General features: G+C 39.0%; 1 protein-coding gene across 18 annotated transcripts in view; it reads right to left on the minus strand.

Annotated features, from left to right (window-relative positions):
• The window catches only part of SVIL (supervillin), a 221,944-nt gene that overhangs the window by 64,736 nt on the left and 136,790 nt on the right, over nucleotides 1-20,418 (minus strand). For 14 of the 18 annotated variants that reach the window (XM_074324735.1, XM_074324729.1, XM_074324733.1 and 11 more), the window contains 4 exons: nucleotides 18,064-18,121; nucleotides 17,806-17,957; nucleotides 14,512-15,169; nucleotides 625-705 (listed from right to left, as the gene is read on the minus strand). In XM_074324735.1, coding sequence (XP_074180836.1) covers nucleotides 625-705; nucleotides 14,512-15,169; nucleotides 17,806-17,957; nucleotides 18,064-18,071 — 899 coding nt within the window. In that variant the 5' untranslated portion in view covers nucleotides 18,072-18,121. The remainder of the gene's footprint in view (nucleotides 1-624; nucleotides 706-14,511; nucleotides 15,170-17,805; nucleotides 17,958-18,063; nucleotides 18,122-20,418) is intronic. The other 4 variants (XM_074324741.1, XM_074324740.1, XM_074324739.1 and 1 more) reach the window with 1 other exon arrangement.

Consider the following 20,418-nt stretch of genomic DNA (forward strand, 5'->3'; position numbering starts at 1 on the left):
TGTTGTCCTCAGCCAAGAACAAAGTGACTGTTAGAAACTCAATATATGGGTGCTTTGTCCTGCCAATGACTTACTCATTCTTACTCCTTCTGCCTCTTCCCAGCCCCCAACCTTAAAAATGAAACGATAGGGGTTTTTTTGTCTGCTTTTATTAATAAAACCACTGGCCCTCAATGTAACTGTTGAAAATTAACTATTGGTTTAGAGCTGAGGAGACATGAAAACAAGGAGGCTGGAAGTGCCTGGTGAAGGGGGGATACCAGCTGGTTAGCAAGCAGGACTCAGGAGGACAGCGACCCAGAGGTACGTGGTAGGTCCTCAATACTGCCCCCACCTGGCAGAATGTGAGTTGGTGAGAGGAGAAAAAACGGGGTGTAGTCAAAAGGTTTTCAAATAGAGGAGCAAGAGGAAATGCTATTAAAAGCGATTAGGGCAATAGAAGGAGAAAAGCAAATGATTAGGAGGTAACTTCCAGCGGCCCCTTTTGAACATGTGGTTTTCAAATGCATTGCCATTAGGAAGAGGAGAGGAGCACTGGGCAATATGTGGAAGAGCCAAGCAGGATAGCAGGGAGAGGAGAAGCACTCAGGAAACAAAAGCCAAGAGTTTCAACTTGGGATATACCTGGACGGCCAGTTGATAAGTGAAGGTGTGTCCCCTTCGGAATCTTTCTGGAGAAACCACTCATGTTTGGGTTTCCCTGTACTATCACGTACAAAAAACAAAACTTCAGATAATTTCTATTAAAATGTCAACATATACACAGAGTTAATTATTATAATTTAAGACCTAAAGGCTTATTTTTGTTAAGTAAAGCGTCATCCTGAGTTTTCAAAATGTATACGCACATTTTGTCATGGGGTTTATACTCATGTCATGGAATTTCCAGGACATTTGGCTCAATACTAAAATCAAGAGATAGAAGTAAATATATCTAAAGTAATCAAATAAAAAATTTTAAGGTAATTTTAAAGTATTAAGAGTTGGTTATAGTCACATTCTACCCACAAATATCAGACAATTATTTTGTAAAAAGTTGGATTAAAAATATAAGGCAACTTATTATACATAGTTTTGTTAAGGTATATTTGGTCACATACAAAAATAGTGTCCAAAACACTACATATCAAATAAAGGTAATAAATAGAAATAAATAAAGAGAAAGTCAATAAAATATTGTCTCTAATTGCTATTATTATACATTTTCCTTTTATATTTATCTCTGAATTATGCAGCCAACACAACCGTTACCAACACTAATTCAAGTCTGTTTGATAAATGTTTGAGTGCCTTCTATGTACAAAGCACTGAGGTAGGCTCTGAGAAGCAATAAAGGTGAATCAGGCATCATCCAGCCACTAAAAAACTGACACCATGCTAGGCAAGATAATATATGATTTAAACATTCATTCCTCAAAACACAATTGAATATAATGCGAGGTTGAATATGACAAAGTACAATTGACCCTTAACTATATGGGTTTGAATGGCAAGGGTCCACTTAGAGGAGGATGTTTTTCAGTAAACATATAGTTGGCCCTCTTTATCCTGAGTTTTACATCTGCGGATTCAGCCAACTGTGTATCAAAAACAGTATTTTCAATCCATGGTTGGGAATCTGAGGGTGCGGATTGCTGACTGTATGCGCTGTCCTACGCCATTTTGTATCAGGGATTTGAGCATCTGAGGATTTTGGTATCTGTTGGTGGGGGGTGCATCCTGGAACCAATCCCCTAAGGATATCAAAGGACAACTTTTATTAACTTTTGGGGGAGTCCAGTTAACTGAGGCGCCCTTAACCTCCATGTTGTTCAAAGGTCAACTATAACTCTACCAGGCTGAAGATATTGTAAAGAAAAAGCATAGGCACGGAAAACTGTGTGGTAACTACGGAAAGTAAGATACAGGAGGAATCCTCAAAGAACAGATCTGCATCCTCTTACAGAGTAGAAAAAAACAATGGGAATTCTACATGCAAGTTAAAATGTTTACCAGCTCAGACCCTTACCAACCTATCTGCAAGAGTTCTTCAATACCAGACTGAAAACACATTTTAGATCAAAGCCAGAACTCGTCTGTCACTACTTCTGCACATTTTGCTGTGACCACTGAAATCTCTCACAGTTTAGACTTGAACTTCTGTTTCTCCTATAATATCCTGTCTTTCTACACCCAAACCTATCACCCACCTCCCTATCTCCAGTATTATAGCAATTTAGCTTATCACCAGGAAACAATTCAGATGTATGAAAAGATATTTTATTCACTCTAAATGGCCTAATTTCTCAACATTTATTTAAACATAGGACTAGTTTAGCATATCATCTGCAGCTAAGAAATGATACAATGCAACACAGCACAGGATACAGAGGAAGAAGAGGGAGTAATGGGTACTTGCTTTTGAAAGTTATATCAAGTTAATATAACTAATATGCCTACATCACAGTTATTTTAAGGTTCAAATGCTTTTTGTATAACAGAGTACTTTGTAAACTGTAAAGTGCTAAACAACTTTCTGAATATGACCTTCACCGATAAGAATAAAATTTGGTCAGCATCACCATAAAAATCATCAGGAGCTTAAGAATATGTTGAGTTGGCATTCGTAAAGTGAAAATCATAGACACAGAGGGGACTTGCTGGGCTCCATTTAATTCATTACAACTTAGATATGGAACTGGCCAAAAGAACCAAGTAATTTCTATCATGGCAGTGGATACTCAAATTTTGATATTTCCTATATATTACAAATCTATGTAAGGAGAAACAAACATGTGAAGGCATCATGACAAGAACATGGTAAGCCCTTCAAAATGCTGGTCTCCCCCTCTCCTTCCTTATTCATAGACAACATAGTACTGCGTGTTAGAGATACTGTTTTTCTATTTTAAGAGATGATACATACAGAGTTCCAATTCAAAAGTCATGTGACTTTTAAGGTGAGTGGGTCCAGCCTCACCAGGAGGACTGGAGTTTGTCTTAAGTGAATTTAAAGCAGGAGTGATTTAGACAGTATTTCTCCAAGTAAGGATTTCCAGACCCTTGAGGTTGGCTAAGGCACTTATTTGGGTGAGGTTTTCTGCCATCAAAACCTGGAAATGAAAACAGGGTGGTGGGGAGAGATATAAATTTAAATTAAATGTATTGTTTAAATAAACAAAACTGTCCTGGGCTCTTCATATCCACTATACTGTAGAATGTGGTCACTTCTCGGTCCTTACTCACCTACTAGCAGCATTTGATATAGGTGATGGATCACTCACTCCCTTCACCTGCCCTCTGGATTACTCATCAGCCTTCTCTGTCCATTCCTCCTCACCACCTGCACCTCTATAGGTGAGGGCGCACACAGCTGTCTCCTTTCCTGCTCCATCAACAGTCTATGCCTTGATGATCTCATTCAGCATTCACTTCCATGCTGACAATCTTCCAATCTTTATCTCTACTCCGATCTCCTCCTTGAACTTAGACTCCTGGGCTCAAGCGGCTACTTCACATTTCCGATTGGATAGCTAACAGACAGCTTCAATTTCACACATCCGAATAAATGAACTCTTAATTTCCCTCCAAGTCTCATTTGTACTGGAGCCATCCATATGTCCGCAAATGGCAACTCCTGCATTGAGGTGCCCTGGCTAAAATGTGAGCTCACCTTTGACTCCTCTATTTCTCTCATACTCCATCCACATCTAAGTCCTCAGCAAATCCTGTTGGTTTACCTTCAGAATATAAACTCTTTTCACTACCTTTGCCTCTGTCATTCTAGTTCAAGCCACCACCATTTCATACCTAGTTTACTGAGATGTTCTTCTAATTGTTCTACCTATTTTCATGCTTGCCATCTTTAGTCTATTTTCAGCTTAGCAACCAGAGGGATTATTTAAAAACGGAAGGCACATCTGTCATTCTTTTCAAAACCCTTATATGGCTTCATTTAGAGCCAAACCCAAAGCCCTTGTGAAAGGCAACTGGCTCTTCCTGACCTGCCTACCCCTCCCCACACATCTCACGTGTCACCCCTATCACTTCCCCTCAACCCCGCGCTCCTGCCTCACTGGTGATGAGGGGCCTCCTCAAACACTCCACGCAGTGTCCACACGGGGACTAATTCTGCCTGGACCAATCCACCCCAATGGGTGCACGGCTTGCTTCTTCCCTTTATGTAGGTCTCTAGTCCACTATTATCTTCTCAGAGGGACCTTCCTAACCAACCACTTTATATGAAATAGCAACCCCCAATCTTTCTCTACTTTCCCTGAATCGCTCGTATTTTCTTCATAGCACTTACCACACTTGTCACATTACATACTGATTCATTGTCTCTCTCCCTTCACTAGTGTACACACACTTAAGAGACTGTTGCATCATCAGTACTCAGAACAGTGGCAAGCAGCAGGTCTCAATACATTTTCGTGGAATGGGTGAATTGTTGAATGTTAATCTCCACAACAACTCTCTGAGGTATTCTTATCCTCATTTTATAGATGAAGGAAAGAAGGTGCAAAAGAAATATATTAACTGTCCATGATCACAAGTTGGTTCATGAAAGGATGGGGCTTGAACCAAGGGCTCTGGGGCCGTCCAGCCTACATCTTCTTCTCTTACCGAGCTACAGGCTTCCACATTCTAGACAATAACTGCCTCCTGGCTTGAATGAGTGTAGTTGGGACGCCAGTGCTCACGTGCTCTAGGGCTCAGCACAATTCTGACCATACGTTGGTCTCTCCAGCCGACAGCCACTCAATTCCCTGTAAATCCTGCAAAACCTAATCATCATCTTCTTCTGTTTCTCCAAATGTACAAGGTGAAGTCAAAAGAGTCTGGGTGAAGAACAATTTGGCTCACAGGGTACTTGCTGTTTAGGGGGGTTGGGTGAAGGTGGGTGTGGGAGGGAGATGCTGGGGCCCAGACTAAGCAAGGTGGGTGAAATTTTGTTTTCTTCCCCCACCAAAGCAATCTATAGTAGAAGTGTAAGATGCAACCATTTGGAAATGAGACAATTCATGGGAGCAATAACCTGAGAACAGATGACACTGGATGTTATGTGGGAGGAATTACAAATCCCCTGAAAACCAAGAGACTATTTCAGCTAGACTGATCTCTTGGCTGCCCCCATCTTCTGGCAGAACAAAATAATAATGTGACATGACACCTAATTCATGAAACCTAATTCCCACATTCACAGGCACTTTGCTTAATTTCACAATAGCTAAATATCAACTGTTCATCAATAAATATTCATGTGTTGGCTATGACACATGTGTAATGCCAGCATCTGGGAAAATAATTTTAGCATGCACAGCTGACTTCATTGTGTTTTGAATATTCACTAGGAAATGTGAGATTAAAAAATCAACTCTGTATAAATTACCTTGTAAATTTAAATTACAACTGTTTAAGATGGATTTTTTTTATTGAGATTATGAACAGTCAACATTAACATTTCTTCAATGGTTTTAAATAATTTCATGAAATTTTTATGTAACTTCTTTTGAATTGCCAAAAACAAAATACTTAAGGAATTTGATTTTATATATTAAAACTCTAAAATTATAGCGTAGAAAATAGGTTACTGGTTGTCAGGACCTGGTGGTCGGAGGGGTTGACTAAAAAGGCACACAAGAGAATTTTGGTGCTGACAGAATTATCGTGATAGTTATGCAACTTTATCTGTTTGTCAAAATTCACAGAATTCACTAAAAAGGGTGAATTTACTGTATGTAAATTACACTTCAATAAAAACAATATTAAAAAATCTTAAGTGTTCTAAAAACTATAACTCAGTCTTCATAATTGACCTAGACAAGAGTCGGAGTTTAAGGATTTATTTTGGCACAGATGTCAAAGTGTAGTTAATGGAATTTTTAAATTCAAATACTTTTTCATCTTTTACCAGCAAAAAAAAATAATAATAATAATAAATGGAAAATCAATTAAATGTGGACCACACACAGTCAATTCCACAAAATCTATTTTGGATCTTTTTTCTTTTCTTTCCTTCAAATTTTCTCCCCAAACCCCAAAGAGACCTAGAAACCTGAGTTAAGAACTAAGAAGACCCCAGAGTGGGCCCTGTCAGTGTTTACCTTGGTAAGGAAGTCAAATTCTTGCTCTGGAAGCTGATTAAAAGCATGTCTTCACTCTCAAAAATGGTGAATCAAAGTACAGAACTGATCTGGCTAATTCACAAGCACCCCAAAACTACGGAATGTAATGGAAGTGTTTGGGCCGAGTTTTCCACTGTGGAGCACGGTTTGATTATAATACAGCACAGCGCCTAACGGACGCCCAAACTCAGATAGAAAAAAATGTATCTTTTCTTAGAGATACATTGATTTCTGGCATTGATTTGGAGAAGCAGTATCATAGCAGGTGAGTTTTAAAAAATATGAAAAAAAATCACACCTGAAGAGTGGCAATGATGCCTTGAGTTCTTTTCTCTTTATTTCTTTAAATTTTGCAGAGATACTATTATTTTATGCAGTGTTCCATAATGTTATGCTTAACTATTTTTCATAATTAAGGCTTGGTTAAAAAAATGAAGAGCAGGAAAGATTAGCTTTATACAATATAATGAGTTGTGTATGTTACAACCCGGCTACACCACCTATAGTTAAGAACCAATGTTGGTGGACAGAGGCAGAGGGGTGATGGAAATCTTTTCTATCTTGACTGGGATACAGGTTATACATTTCCCAAAACTCACCAACCTGCATCCTCAAACTATGTGCATTTTGATGTATATTAAACCTCAATTAAAAAATATATCACTGTTGAACTATAGAGTGAGGACTTTTGTGAGTAATGAAAAGGTAGAAATTCAGAGTCTTCTTGGGGCAGAAGAGGGATAAACATGTGAGATAACCAATTTCTTTCACCTTGCTCAGCTAATCTCAGTGCCGAATGCTGAAATGCTGCGACCTCAGCCAGCAAAGGTCTGTGGCAGAAAGTATGTGCAGACACACAGAACTGTCTGAGAAAGTGCTGGAGTCTGAGGGCGGTGCGGTCGTGGACATTCTGAAGTGGATCAAGTTTCTGGTTCCCAGCTGGATTTGGATTTCCATGTCTCCTGCTTGGATTCGCACGACCCTTCCCACAACAAAGTAATCCAGGGATTCGACTGCCTTGATCATGAGACAAGCCTAGAAGTAGGCTTCCAGGGCTGGAGGCTGAGTTCACCAGCCCTCAAAAGCAGCCAATGTTTTTTTATGCTCACTTATCGTGATTCCCACTCACAGTTTAATAATATTTATGCACATGGACTCAAGACCATAATATAAGAATTCTAACCTCAAAGTGGAAAAAGCTTTATCGCATAAACAAGAGCTACTCAAAGCGTGTTCGGCTGATCGGTGTCACTGGTCCATGACTAGATAAAAGGCTTGCACCCCAATGAAAGTGAACTACGTCACTAGCCTGGAGTTTAGTGCAGCTGACGTTTTCTTCATAGCATGACTTTGTTGATATGGACACAACCCACGGTTTACATTCAGGCATAAGTCCCTTATGTATCGTGGGCTGATAAAAGGTTTGCTGACTGGCTCTTTCAAGTAGTGCTGCTATAGTTTGGTGACACTTTAAGAAAACAGAAAACAGCAGCACATTCATTCCAAAATTATTTATTGAGCCACTTGGTGTATACTAGATGCTGGGCGGTAGCGGGGAAGGAGCTAAGAAAATGATTAAGACGAGGGATGTGCACTTCTGGTAAGGCTTCTGCTAAAGCAGTGCTATCATTGGGCTCATCCTTACCAATCTTACAGATTGGCATAATACCAAATTCATGGCGCCACTCATGGTTTGGGGGCATCCTGGCGAAACTGCTACAATCCCTTTCTGGGTACGTCAGCCTTGTTGGATGCTGAACATTTGAACATCCTCCTTCCTAAGACATGCATGTGACACACGTAAAACTGGTTTGGTTCATGATCTCTTTCTCCTCCTTTCCCTTCTGGCACAATAGTCATCACTGAGAAGCCAGACTGATAACATTAGGGATCCCTATGCCAAGCCAAGCTTCAGTTTTATAACAGTGCTGGGAAAATGACAATCTGATGAGAAGAACAGACTGGTTTGAGAGTCTAAGTATGAAAGAATGTGTAAGAGACTCCAAAAACGATTCCATTTTCTAAGAAGACAGGGAGAGGTTTACAAAAACTGAGAAAAGTTAAGGGAGCAGGGCAGAGGGGATGGTAGCCTGTCTGAACATAGTCTCATTTGTCAACAGCTCGATTAGAATGAGATGCCCAGATGTAATCCTTCAGAACACAGGTGGACCGGGACCACCTGTGCCATTGACAGCTCACCTTCATCAATGCACCCCATGATTGGACTAGCCATTTTGGCAGTCACATAAAGAACTTGCTGTCCACTAACAGTCCTAGGTCTGTTTCCCGTGAGCTGCTATTAAATCAGGTTTCCCTAATCCTGAACTTGTAACACTAATCTTTTTTCCCCACTAAATACAGAACTCCACTAAATTTCATCTTGTTAGTTTCTAACCATGGTTCCAGGTACATGTTTTCCCTTGCCTCTGAGCTCCCATTTCCTCTTTTGTCTCTCTCTCACCTTTCCCCTCAGGTCTCTTCCTGCTCTGTCCCTCTCCTCTCTCTTTATGTCACCAAACTTATTTACAACCTCTCTTCCAAAAATATGATCACCCTATCATCGACATCTCCCAGTTATCTAATGAAATACCAAATGGGACTGAGATAATGGCAAAGTTTAACTTGGAACCAGAGACTTCATTATCTCATGTCTGGGTAACTGCAACCACCATGTCAGCGGCCTCCATGACTGGAATCAATTTTCCTTCAGACTGATTTTTCTAAAATACATCATCAATCATCCTCGCTCTCAAATCCTTCAGGCACTTCCTATGGTCCATGAAGCAAAGGCCAAATGCCTTGTCATGTCATCTGAGGTGCTCGGGAATTGGACCCCACCTGGCTCTCAGCCTCATCCCATCCCCTTCCTTCCAGGTTTACACTGGACATTTGCAGCTTCCTGCCTGGGGCAGCCTCCCCTCCAGTCCTGCAAACTCAGCACATCCTTAAGGACTTGGTTCAACTCTGATCACTTCTCCAAGGGGGAAGAAGTAATACACTATCGTGGTATTCCCAGGGCCCCTAGAACCTATTTACCCCATTGTGTTGTAGTTATTTCCCACATTTTTTTAAAAATGATATGCCCAGCTAGAAGCACAGCGCCTGTCACACAGGAGGCTCGATGGCTCAATATGATTTTCTTCAGTGATTAGCTAAACTACCTTAGAGCTGAAATTACCCCATAAATCAATACCTATGAAGTATGGATAGACGATGGATACCTTCTGAGTTTGAATCCTCCCAGACTGTAAATTTTCCTCTTGCTTATGAGGGCAAGGCTTTTAAATACCTTATGTAAATTCACATAAACTATTCCTATACTATCCCTCATCTTTCCTAAATCTTCTAACTTTCAAAAGGCAAAAACAGCAAACTCTCTTTTCCACTATGACGGAAACTAGAATTGACATAAATAACAAGAGCAAAGTAAAATTATACTCTGAGAACTTGAATGAATAGATGACAGGTAATGAATTCAGTTGACTCAAAAAAACTATATGGTCTCAGTCTAGTTACTTAAATTCTTTAATTTTTAGTGTCTTCCTGTATAAAGTAGGTTTTTAAACTATTAGGTTGGTGCAAAAGTAATCACGGTTTTTGCAATTATTTTTAACCTTTTAAACCGCAATTACTTTTGCACCAACCTAATAAATAATCTCCAGGGTTACTCCGGTTTCTAAGGATTTAAAATTCTTTAACATGGAGTATCTATTTTGTGAGGTCTTGGAGTGAGAAAAACCCACAGGGCAGAGGTTCCCTCCCCTGGGAGAAGACTATGGGGATTAGAGAACCATGAGATAGGGACCTCAGTGTCACGGAACCTTTTTTATGATGTGGCGACTGGCTGGCAGAGGATTATACCAGGAAATAAGAACTCACCCTCAGTTGTCATAGAGGGCAGGATTGTTCTTGGTTCGTGTCCCTAAGTATATAATGATACAATTTAACTCTCTATAACTCCTAAGAGTCAACAGAATAAAAAGTGCTTCCAGCTACCAAAGCGAAGTCAAACCCAGTACAATAAAATTAGTTTCACCCGGTGGGTGTCCAGCTCTAATTATGTAACAGCTTCTAATTATAAAATATATTTAGCTTAAGAAGAATGACTGTTAACATCAGCATCTCATTAAAATTAACAGTTTATTTGCTTACCGTTGTTTGTTTGGAAAAAGTGCTAATGACTGCTTTGGATATGTGCACAGGTGTAGGAATATGCGAGGGAGCACACACAGGAGGAATTTGGCATTCGAAATCTGGCAGACATTCAAATTTTCAGGACATAGTAACAAGTATTTTGGATGATATATTCATATTTAATTCAATGAAGAGAAATGGATACTTGCCAGTGAGAACAGAATAAAATGAAAAGAAAATGGGAACCAGCGAAGCATATGCTAACAGTCAAAGCTAGGAGAGCAGGGAGAGGACAGTGGGTGTTTGGTGTACACAGACTGAAAGCTGAAAAGGATTCCAGACCAATACTGGCTAAGCCTAGAGGTCTCCTCTTTGGGGAGTGGACCCTCAGAGGTCTCTGTTTTCCATGACATTTTGTTGTGACATGGAGCAAGGGATAGACAACCTTCCTGCCATCAGAGAGACAGAGGAAGAGACAGGAACGCTGATGGGCAAGAGGCAGTTACCTCACTCAGCATAATTTTCTTGTGGACATTTCTATCAGTGCAGGTACTGTGTTTCCCCGAAAATAAGGCCTAACCGGAAAATAAGCCCTAGTATGATTTTTCAGGAGGACATCTGCTGAACATAAGCCCTAAGCGTCTTTTGGAGCAAACCTTAATATAAGACCCAGTCTTATTTTCGGGGAAACATGGTAATAGGCAATTAACAACTAAATTAACAGAGCTTGAGGCTCTGTGGACAGTTTTTTAGACTCAAACTTCTGGGAGATGAGCAAATACAATCAGAAATAAACTATAAGAAGCTTCTTTCCTTCTTAAGCTGCCTAGTCTGCATGACACGGTGTTGCAGAAAAGGCTCATACTGGAGCCTGCCCTGTCTGTCTCTCTGAGCCCACTCACAGCCCTGCCCAAACCATCATTTACCAATGGCAGCTGTCCCCAGGTAAAATTTCAGAGTGAGCTCTGCATGAAACTGCCGTCATCATTTTCTGGCCACTAATGTTACAATATGCTAAGTGGGAGAAGGGGTGGTGAGGACCACAGTAATGAAAAAAACAAACAAAAAACAAACGGAGGTTTCCTCGATCGCCACTAGGAAATTAGGTGTCATTCTCCTCTTTGCCAGTTGTACAGCTCCCTGAGAACAGGGAGTCACAGCTGATGGTAAGGAAAACAGCCACTGTGGGACTTGGGTATGAGTTTATACACTCACAACAGTAACCAACATGGTGCCTTTTGTTATTTTTTTAAAATAATCAGAGACATACAAAGTAGCAAATTCAATAAGAGCTGTGAATTCAGGATTTCTAATAAGAGCAGGAGCTCAGATTTTTAAATATTTGAATAAGCCATAGGCCTCCAATCACTTTAAATTTTACTCTAAAATTCACAGTGGCTGAATTATTAAAGAATGGCTCACATCAGTAACCCTATCTCTCTAGAAAACACACTTTTTGAAATTCTAAGTTTACAGAGCTTGGCAGGATTTGGAAATGGGGCCTGAGAGATGTCTTTGCTCTATTCTGTGACTATGAGTATGTATATTCTAACCTTACTTCAGAACAATGCGTTCACCTGTTTCCCAGGCAACTAACAGGATTTCTGAGCTAAAGGCCCTGCAACCTATATAAATACATGTCTCCTTTATCATATATGTTGAACATTAAATAATTCTAAAATAAATGTATTATTCAGTTAAATATTGCCCTAAAGACTGTTACTGAGCTTCTAATGCCTAAAAACGGTGTAGTACAGGGAAGTACAAGAACTTAAAGATGGTTCTGTGTGTACATGTGTCAGTGTGTGTACATGTGTCAGTGTATGAGTATATACAGAAACTGAGCATTTGATATCTGGCTCACATTTGAATTTTTAAGCCACTGTAGGTAGTCTTTTGATGGTATATTCATGAGTGACATATTCATTTTTAATTAAGGAAACAAAAACAGCCTCTTGCTAGTGAGCACAAAATGAAATGATGAAATGGGAATGAGTTAATTCAGAGATTAATAGCCAAAAAACCTGGCAGAACTAGGTGATGAGAGAGTACATACAGTAAAGGAGTGAGAAAAATATTCTGTTTTAATGATAGAACAAATCCACGATTAAAAGTAATATTAAATTGTTTTGTTGTTTGTAGATGCTTTTTTGTCATTCTTGGAGCTTCTTTAACTTTTCTGTTACATATGTTCATATTGATGACATCTTATTTTCACTTTTGGTTACTGGGCAACCGAGGTTTCTTTGGTTACTGTTTTAGTTCACAAAGTATTTTTTTGCCTTTCTTCCCCACACATAGAAATCAGGCAACAATCACTTTCTGAATTACCTGGCACTAGAGAAAGGACATCTAGCATAATGTTAATCCTTTTTAAATACATCTTTACAAGATGAACAAGTGGAGTAATTCCAAAAGAAATCTTAATCATTGTTTAATGTCATACTGTCATACATTATTTTCCATTCTTTTTAATATAAAGATATTTCAGGTATTTTCCTTCTATCTATGAAATGAGTTGTGTTTCTTTGCCTCTAAATAGAATTGTATGCCTTAAATGGTTTAAAAAAATAAAGCATGTGTCTTCTCAAGAACTTCTTTACAATTTCTTAATTCTTTTATGCCTTTCTTTGTGAAAGTAAGGCAATGTGAGGCTAAGGCGAGGCTTAAGAAAGCCTCTAGGTAATATGCTTCTTCAACTAACCTAGAAAGAAATGGCTCAAGATTTTAAGTTATATGTATATTGTATATATTATTATATTATATATATTATATTATATTATATTATATTATATTATATTATATTATATATTATACATATATATATGAATATTAAGATTTTAATTCACATAAAACTATTAAGTATCCTATCTTTTTACCTGGAATGCTCCACAAAGTTTTTATTATTATTATCACAACTGATTCAAAATACCACTCTGAATCTAATTCTATGGGATCTAAATGACTAACCTAGTTGCCGAGATAACAACTTAAACAGTTTTCATAACATGGCAACCAGAAATTAGATCCCTTATTATTTTAATACAGGTAATTGCAAATCTCTTTCTTTCTAAATCAGTATGTTAGGTTTCTTTGTCCTGATCACGAAACACAGGAAGAATTTGCTTTGATAGAAAGTAACTAAGACAAGAACAGTTTCTACTATGAAATGCAAATTTCCCAAACAGTAGACTTTCCTTTCAAAATATGAGACAAAGGTCACAGTCCCTAAATTACAAGAGTTAAGTCCAAAGATTTAACAATGGCCCTCAAAATACAACCTCAGGATCCACAGTATTTAATTCTCTTGGAAGATGTCTCTAAATATTTTAATGTGAATGATCAAAAACTTCAATAACTAAAATGATCTGTTTTAGATATATTACTACTACTTAAAAATGACCTCATATACTGCCCTGTCCCAATGTGAAATAAATAGGAGTATTTACCAAATCTTTTTTTCTTTTAGAATAAATTTGCTTGACCTTAGGTTCTCATCCTTCCTCAATTCACCAGTGAAGTGCTTGTTTGAGCTGAAAAGTACACTTATGAGTTTACCTAGACAATGACCCCAAACCTGAAAGTAGGATGTTTAAGAAAATTGCATTTTAAATATGGTCATCACATTTATTAAATTTAAATTTTGAAATTTAAATGTAGAAAGAAACATATATTCTCTTCTGATATTTAACTTTCTGGTTTTATACCTTTTCTGATTTTTCCAAACAGAAGCCATTCTTGTCTTTGGATGATCCTATTACACAGTAATTTTCCTTAATTTTTAATAAGGTATTCTTATAAACGACTGTTTTCTTAGCATGTTGACAGACATACAATACTACATGTTAGGTATTTTCTGTGTATACTGTACTCATATCTCATACACAAACTGAGACCCTTCCCCTGATCATAATCCTTCTGCTTTGGGATTTTAAATGACAGCAACAAAAGCGATCACCGAGAAGTCTTGGGCATGATTATAGAAAAACAAATAGAGAAAAAGACAATTGTTAAAAGGCAGCTGAGAAACATTAAAAAGAAGGGTCCTGAAATAAGGTGTCCATGAAAGTGTCCCCATGACACTGGTTTATTGAAAAATGAAACAGAAGCGAGCCTTCCTACTTTGGCAGAAGCGGTTTTGATGTTGTAGAAACTAAAAAATCATGTATCTTATCATTTCTGCAGTGAGCAGATTCCAAGACACTCCAAGCAAAGAGAAGACACGGGCCCTTCCCATGTTAATGGTGGTCTGCACGGGCTGAAGGCTTACCTGGATCGCGCCTCAGCTGGGAGTGCGGGGTCACCAGAGTGGCTCGGGGAGGCTGGCTGCCGAGGTGAGGAGAGGGGCACGCTGGGCATTTGCTTTGGGGACCTTGGCACTTCACTGAAGGAGCAGTCTCGCCCAGAGAATGGGAAGGATGAGGAACTCTCAACCGTGGGGGGCAGGTCACGGGTCTGCTGCCCGATGGCACTCAGCTGTTGACCTCGTCTTTGGTTTTCCACGTTGAGCAGCACCTCTGTGTCAGAAACACCATATTCCTGGGATTCAGCCACACAGGTCCTGAGCCCTGGGATCTCAGTCCTGGAGTATGCAGAACTCAAATCTTTGCTTGACTCGGCTGGCCTGTCACTTTTTCCTCCCCTTTTCTCAACAGTATCGGTCTCCCTCCTGGACTTGGTATATCGAGACAGAGATTCAGAGTCTGCTTCAGAATCCAGAGATAGCCCATATTTTTCTGCCAGTTGCCGTCTCCTCTCTGCTTTGTACCTTGCGATTCTTTCAGCTTTGGACTCAAGACCCTGGGTATCCATGATACCTGAACTATAGAATGATTCACCATGGACACCTGAGGTTTCTGTGCAGTGTTTGGGTCGAGTCTGCTTTTCTAAGGAAGAATCAGAAGTTTCTTCCTCTTCATTTGATCGACCTATAAGAAGATCACATGGATAAGAAACAGATTTAAGTGAAGACACGAATGTACTATACTCTGCTCTGTACACAATACACACTTAAGCGCACAGGCTGTGAGGGCCCAGTTTCTCACACAGGTGTAGTTAGTTAGCTAAAATGGTTTCCCTGGGATGCTGAAGAGGTCTGAGATCTGCAGTGAAATCCTCGTAGGCTGCAAATGTTCTGTGGGCTCTGCAAGCCACGTAAAGCACGGGCTGAACTAAACAAAGCTCAGTCCCTCGCTCCCGAGAACTCCTTCCTTTGTCCTTCCTCAGTGCTTATTTCCCCTTATTGATTTACTTTTATGTTTTTGAGTTTAATATTTCATGTGTGAGGCCAGAGGATGAGTTCAGAGCCCTCTAGAAAAGATAACAGATAATTTGTACTGCTGTAATTTGACAAGTGAGGGCTTGTGGTTTCACGGGCTCTGATAGTAACCATAACAATAATGGTCCATGTCAATATTCACCAGGTTGTTGTTATGTGTGCTTTTTAAAACCGAAGTGGCTTTTTCCAATTATAGTACACATGCTGGATGAGAAAATGTCTACTATGAGAACATAACAAGGTAAAACCCCAAAGCACCAGTAATCACTAATACATAATACTTGATAATCAACAAACTGATAATTTGCCAAACATTTCTATATATATATTCCTTCTAGTCTTTTACATAATTATATTCTCCTTTTTTTCTGTATAAAATAATTCATGTTTTATATAACATTCATTTCCATATAAAACACTTTTCTATATTTGGAAATCTTATTTTGAAGACATCATTCTTTTAAGACTTCATAATATTTTATCCAGCAGACATCCGTAGTTAATTTAACCCTTCTCATATTAGTGGGCATTTAAGTTGTTTCTAACTTATAATCAGTCGATTTTCTGATTACTATCACAATAGACTTGTAAAATTGTTTGATCAGAAAGTATATTATTTTAAGACACATGCTAGATTATCAAAATAATTGCTACGAAATCTGCATCAATTTCCACTTGAATCTGCAATATATACTCTTTACAAACATTGAGCATTAATTTGAAAAGTTTCCTTTGATTACTGGAAGAAAATATATGCACCTTTCAATTCTTTAGTAGCCATTTGTATTATCTTTTTCTTCTCTGGAATATCTACCTGATCAAGCTGATTGTTCTATATTCTACCATGTTCCCCTGAAAATAAGACCTAGCCAGTCAGCTCTACTGTGCTTTTTGGAGCAGAAATTAATAAAAGATCTGGTCTTATTTTACTATAAGACCGGATATAATATAATATAATATAATACAACATATACTGGGTCATATATTAATTTTTGCTCCAAAAGATGCATTAGAGCTGATTGTTTGGCTAGGTCTTATTTTCAGGGAAATGGTATTGATTCATAGTGTCATTTTTATTGGTTTGTGTAAACTTTTATAGGAATATGAGCCTTTCTTATTTATAAATATTTTCAAACTTGCTTGTTTAATTTTTTTGTGAAGTCTACATATAAAATTTTCTTTAAGTACAGATGTTAATTACTATGTAGTCAAGTCAACTGATCTGATCATTTGTGATTTCTACAGCTGCCTCTGTGTTTTGAAAGTCCTTTTCTATTCAACTTGAATTAAATATTCACCCATGTTTCCATGTTTATAATTATTTTCTTAAAATTAGTTATGTAATTAATTGGAACTTAATTTTGTGTTCAATGCAAAGCGAGAAGAGAAATATGTTCCCTTCCCCCACCCCACTACAACCCATTTTCTCAGTACCATTTTATTACAGAATCTTATTACAGAATCTTAGTTCTTTAGTTTTCTTGCCATAAAAGATCAGAAATCATAGAGACAAGCAAACCGATAACATCATGAAGTGAGGTCAACAGCCCTCTCTGAGGAAGAAACTAGAAAACACTGGCTATAAAAAGCAGCGTCACGGAGCTGCAGAGCCAGGGACAGGGGTGGAAAGAATAGCCCTGTATGGGTCACCCTCTCCAAAGGTCAAGTTGAATATTTGATGCCCCTAACAATGACTGAGCAATCAAGGAAAAGCTAAGTCATGTCTGACATATTGTATAATATGAAATAAATATGGGATCCATTTAAAATTACATATGTTAAAATAATTGAAATAGAATGTTTATGCAATAAACAGGTAGAGTAAGAACCCTAACCATTTAAGGTCCAGCTATGCCCTTAACATTCCTTCCTAAGAGCAGCCGAGCCCCGTGCTGGGCACCTGGGCATTCTGTTTAAACCTGTCTCATTTAGTCCTTTACCAAACAAACTTTTACTAAGGACCTCTGACAGCAAGCTGGTCCTGTGCCAGGGCCCCGAAGATGCGAAGAAAGAGACACAGTCTCTGTCTTTGAGGGGTTATAGGCTAGGGGGAGAAATGACTGGTCATCAGTTGTCTCACAGTGTACCAGGGCTGTGATACTGGCGGACCATACCTGAGGCAGGGCAGAGCTGAGTGTCACTGTGGTTTTTAACAAATACCTGTATTTAATAAATAATTACATCACACAGTTCACTTCTGTGGAATATCTCATTTTCCAATACCACTAGATTAAAAAGGCTCTGTGGAATAACCTGTTTGAGGATGGGTCACCAAAGGACGCTCACCGATATGGGGGCTGGCCGGGTCTGTGGCTCGCATATATCTGGGTGTGTCTTCCTCCAGCAGCCGGTGCGTCACTAACCCTGTGCAGCTCTGTAAGAGGATGGGCTGAGTGTCTGTTTCAATTCCTTCTAAGCGCCTGGCAATTCTTTCTTTTCTGTGCAAGGCACCAACAAAGGCATAGTGAGCAATGGAAATCAATTCGAAGGGAAAACTGAATACTTCTTTACCAGGATTTCTACTTCATACAATAAATGTCTTACCTTTTCATTTCTAAAAATTCTTTACTCTTTGGTTCAAAGATTTTTCTTAATTCTGCAACTGAAACAAACAAAGGAATGAAAAGATAGTCCAGCATTTCCTAGTTATGCATTTGTTTTACTCACTTGTACAACATATATTTATTGAACTCCTGTTTCTGTTCTTGACTCCCCATGTAACAGTGCTACACAAAGCCGATGCAGTACCTGCTTTCCTGAGATCATTTTCTAATGAGGAAGGCAGACGCCAAATGAGAGGCATGTGTGTCCACGTGTCCACATGTCCACACACACGTACACACATATACACACACGCACGCACACATGCACACACGCCTCAGCTTGGATTAAGAAGTAAAACCATGTTGAGTAAGAGACAGAGTGATAGGAGCAAGTTTTATTTCATCCAGGGGAGTCAGATGAGTCCTAATCAGTAAGACTCATCTAGCATGGAGATATCCCAGTAACTGTTTTCAACTGTTATTAGGTTTAGGAAATATTTTAAGCTTTTCATTGACATCTGCAAGAGTAGAGACTAATACTATGGGTCCCCACTGCCCATTGGTAAACTACGACAACCATGACACAGCACTCCTATTTAACCCTATCATTTAACCTATAATTATCTGTAACTACCTGATTGTGCTTCCAACGGTACCTAGTGGAGAGCGCCTCCATGAACTGCAGTTTAGATCAATGCAGTGCCTAAGCCTCCCTGTACAGGCTTTCTCTGGAAGGAAATGTTGACACTTGTTTCCTTGCTATAATTTAGGTGGATGATGGATAAAGTAATTACTGTAATTCTCCTCGCAACACTGGATGACCAGATAAATGTTTTGCTGATGTTGGGAGGGTTTCGTGATACTGACTACAAGGGTATTACTGAGATGCCCAACAATTGTTTCTTTGGAGAAATAGCCAAATTTTGTGACGAATAAAGGTCTCTCTTCCAGTCTCCTCCTCAATCACGGGAATTCATGAGGGCTCATCTGAGTGACTCCACTAAGGATCCAAGGAGGGTGGGGGAGGGAGAGGAGTCACAGACAGCCCTGGGGCCCTTTTGAAAGGCTGAGTCATAGAAGAAATTTTCAGCTGCTTGAATGTCCATTTGGTTTTGTAAAGGGGTCATTTTCAGTAATGAGTCAAACCCCACCCCCAACCCCAAACACACACGCTTTCATGCTGCCCTTTGACTGTGTTCTGAGATGCAAGCCTTGTTTTTATTTACTTATTTTTAAATGAAAGCCATTTAAAAAATTTAGTTGGATTGACTTTTGTTAAGACCGTTGGCTTCAAATGAGTTTTTTCTCAATTGGCCTTCCTAGGAAGCCGAGTAGCTAGAGGCAGAGGTGTGCTTGCTCTGCAATGTTAATTATGTTCCCATTTAGAAGATGTGGGTGTAATGATAACGCTGCCTGTCTGCCCTACTGCCTCTTGGGTAATAATAGCTTGGCTAATAATAGCTTGGCTAATAAGCTTGGCTAATAATAGCTTCTCAGTTAACAAATTAACTAGTGAGATTTAGAAACTTTACAACTTTAATGGCAGGTAGCACATAGTTTGAAAATATTTCCGAGAATGATATAAACCAAAGAGCATCAATTAATTATTTAAATCCCAAAGAGGAGAATGGAGCTGTATTATTTATGAGACTGCTCAGAAGCTGTCATAACCAAATTCCAAGTGCTCTGACAGGTATGTTTTAAACCCATGCCTCAAACCCATAACTGAGAAATAGAGTATATTAACAGGGTCCTGGGTAGCATAATGGCACTTGCATGACACTTATCTTCTCTCTCCCCAAATCATTTCAACTAGGTATGTTATGGACTGGATGTTTATGTCCCCCACAAAATACCTATGTTGAAATCCTGATCCCCAAAGTCATGCAGTGCGAGGAGATGGGACCGTTGGGAAGTGATTAGGCTCTGGCCTCATGGTTGGGATTAGTGCCCTTACAAAAGAGGCCCCACAGAGCTCCCTCTCCTCTTCTGCCATTAGCCCTTTCCCCCCAGGACATACAACCGGAAGTTGGCAATCTGCAACCCAGAAGAGGGTTTTCATAAGAACCGGCCATGCTGGCACCCTGATCTTGGATTTCCAGCCTCCAGAACTGTGAGCAATAAAAGTTTGCTGTTTATAAGCCACCCAGATTATGATTATTTTGTTATAGCAGTCCAAATGGACGAAGACAGGGTAAGGATAAAAGTATTAATGTAACGCACTCAGAGTGCCATATAACTTCCACTGGGAAAAGTTAATACATACTATTTTTGTCCTAATTTGAAACTGTAAAAATTACTTTCATGTCATTAAATTTTAAATTTTTCTATAAAAATTATGTAACTGAAGACATCA

This window comes from Rhinolophus sinicus, linkage group LG02 (genome assembly GCF_036562045.2).
Source record: "Rhinolophus sinicus isolate RSC01 linkage group LG02, ASM3656204v1, whole genome shotgun sequence".
NCBI classification, from domain to species: domain Eukaryota; kingdom Metazoa; phylum Chordata; class Mammalia; order Chiroptera; family Rhinolophidae; genus Rhinolophus; species Rhinolophus sinicus.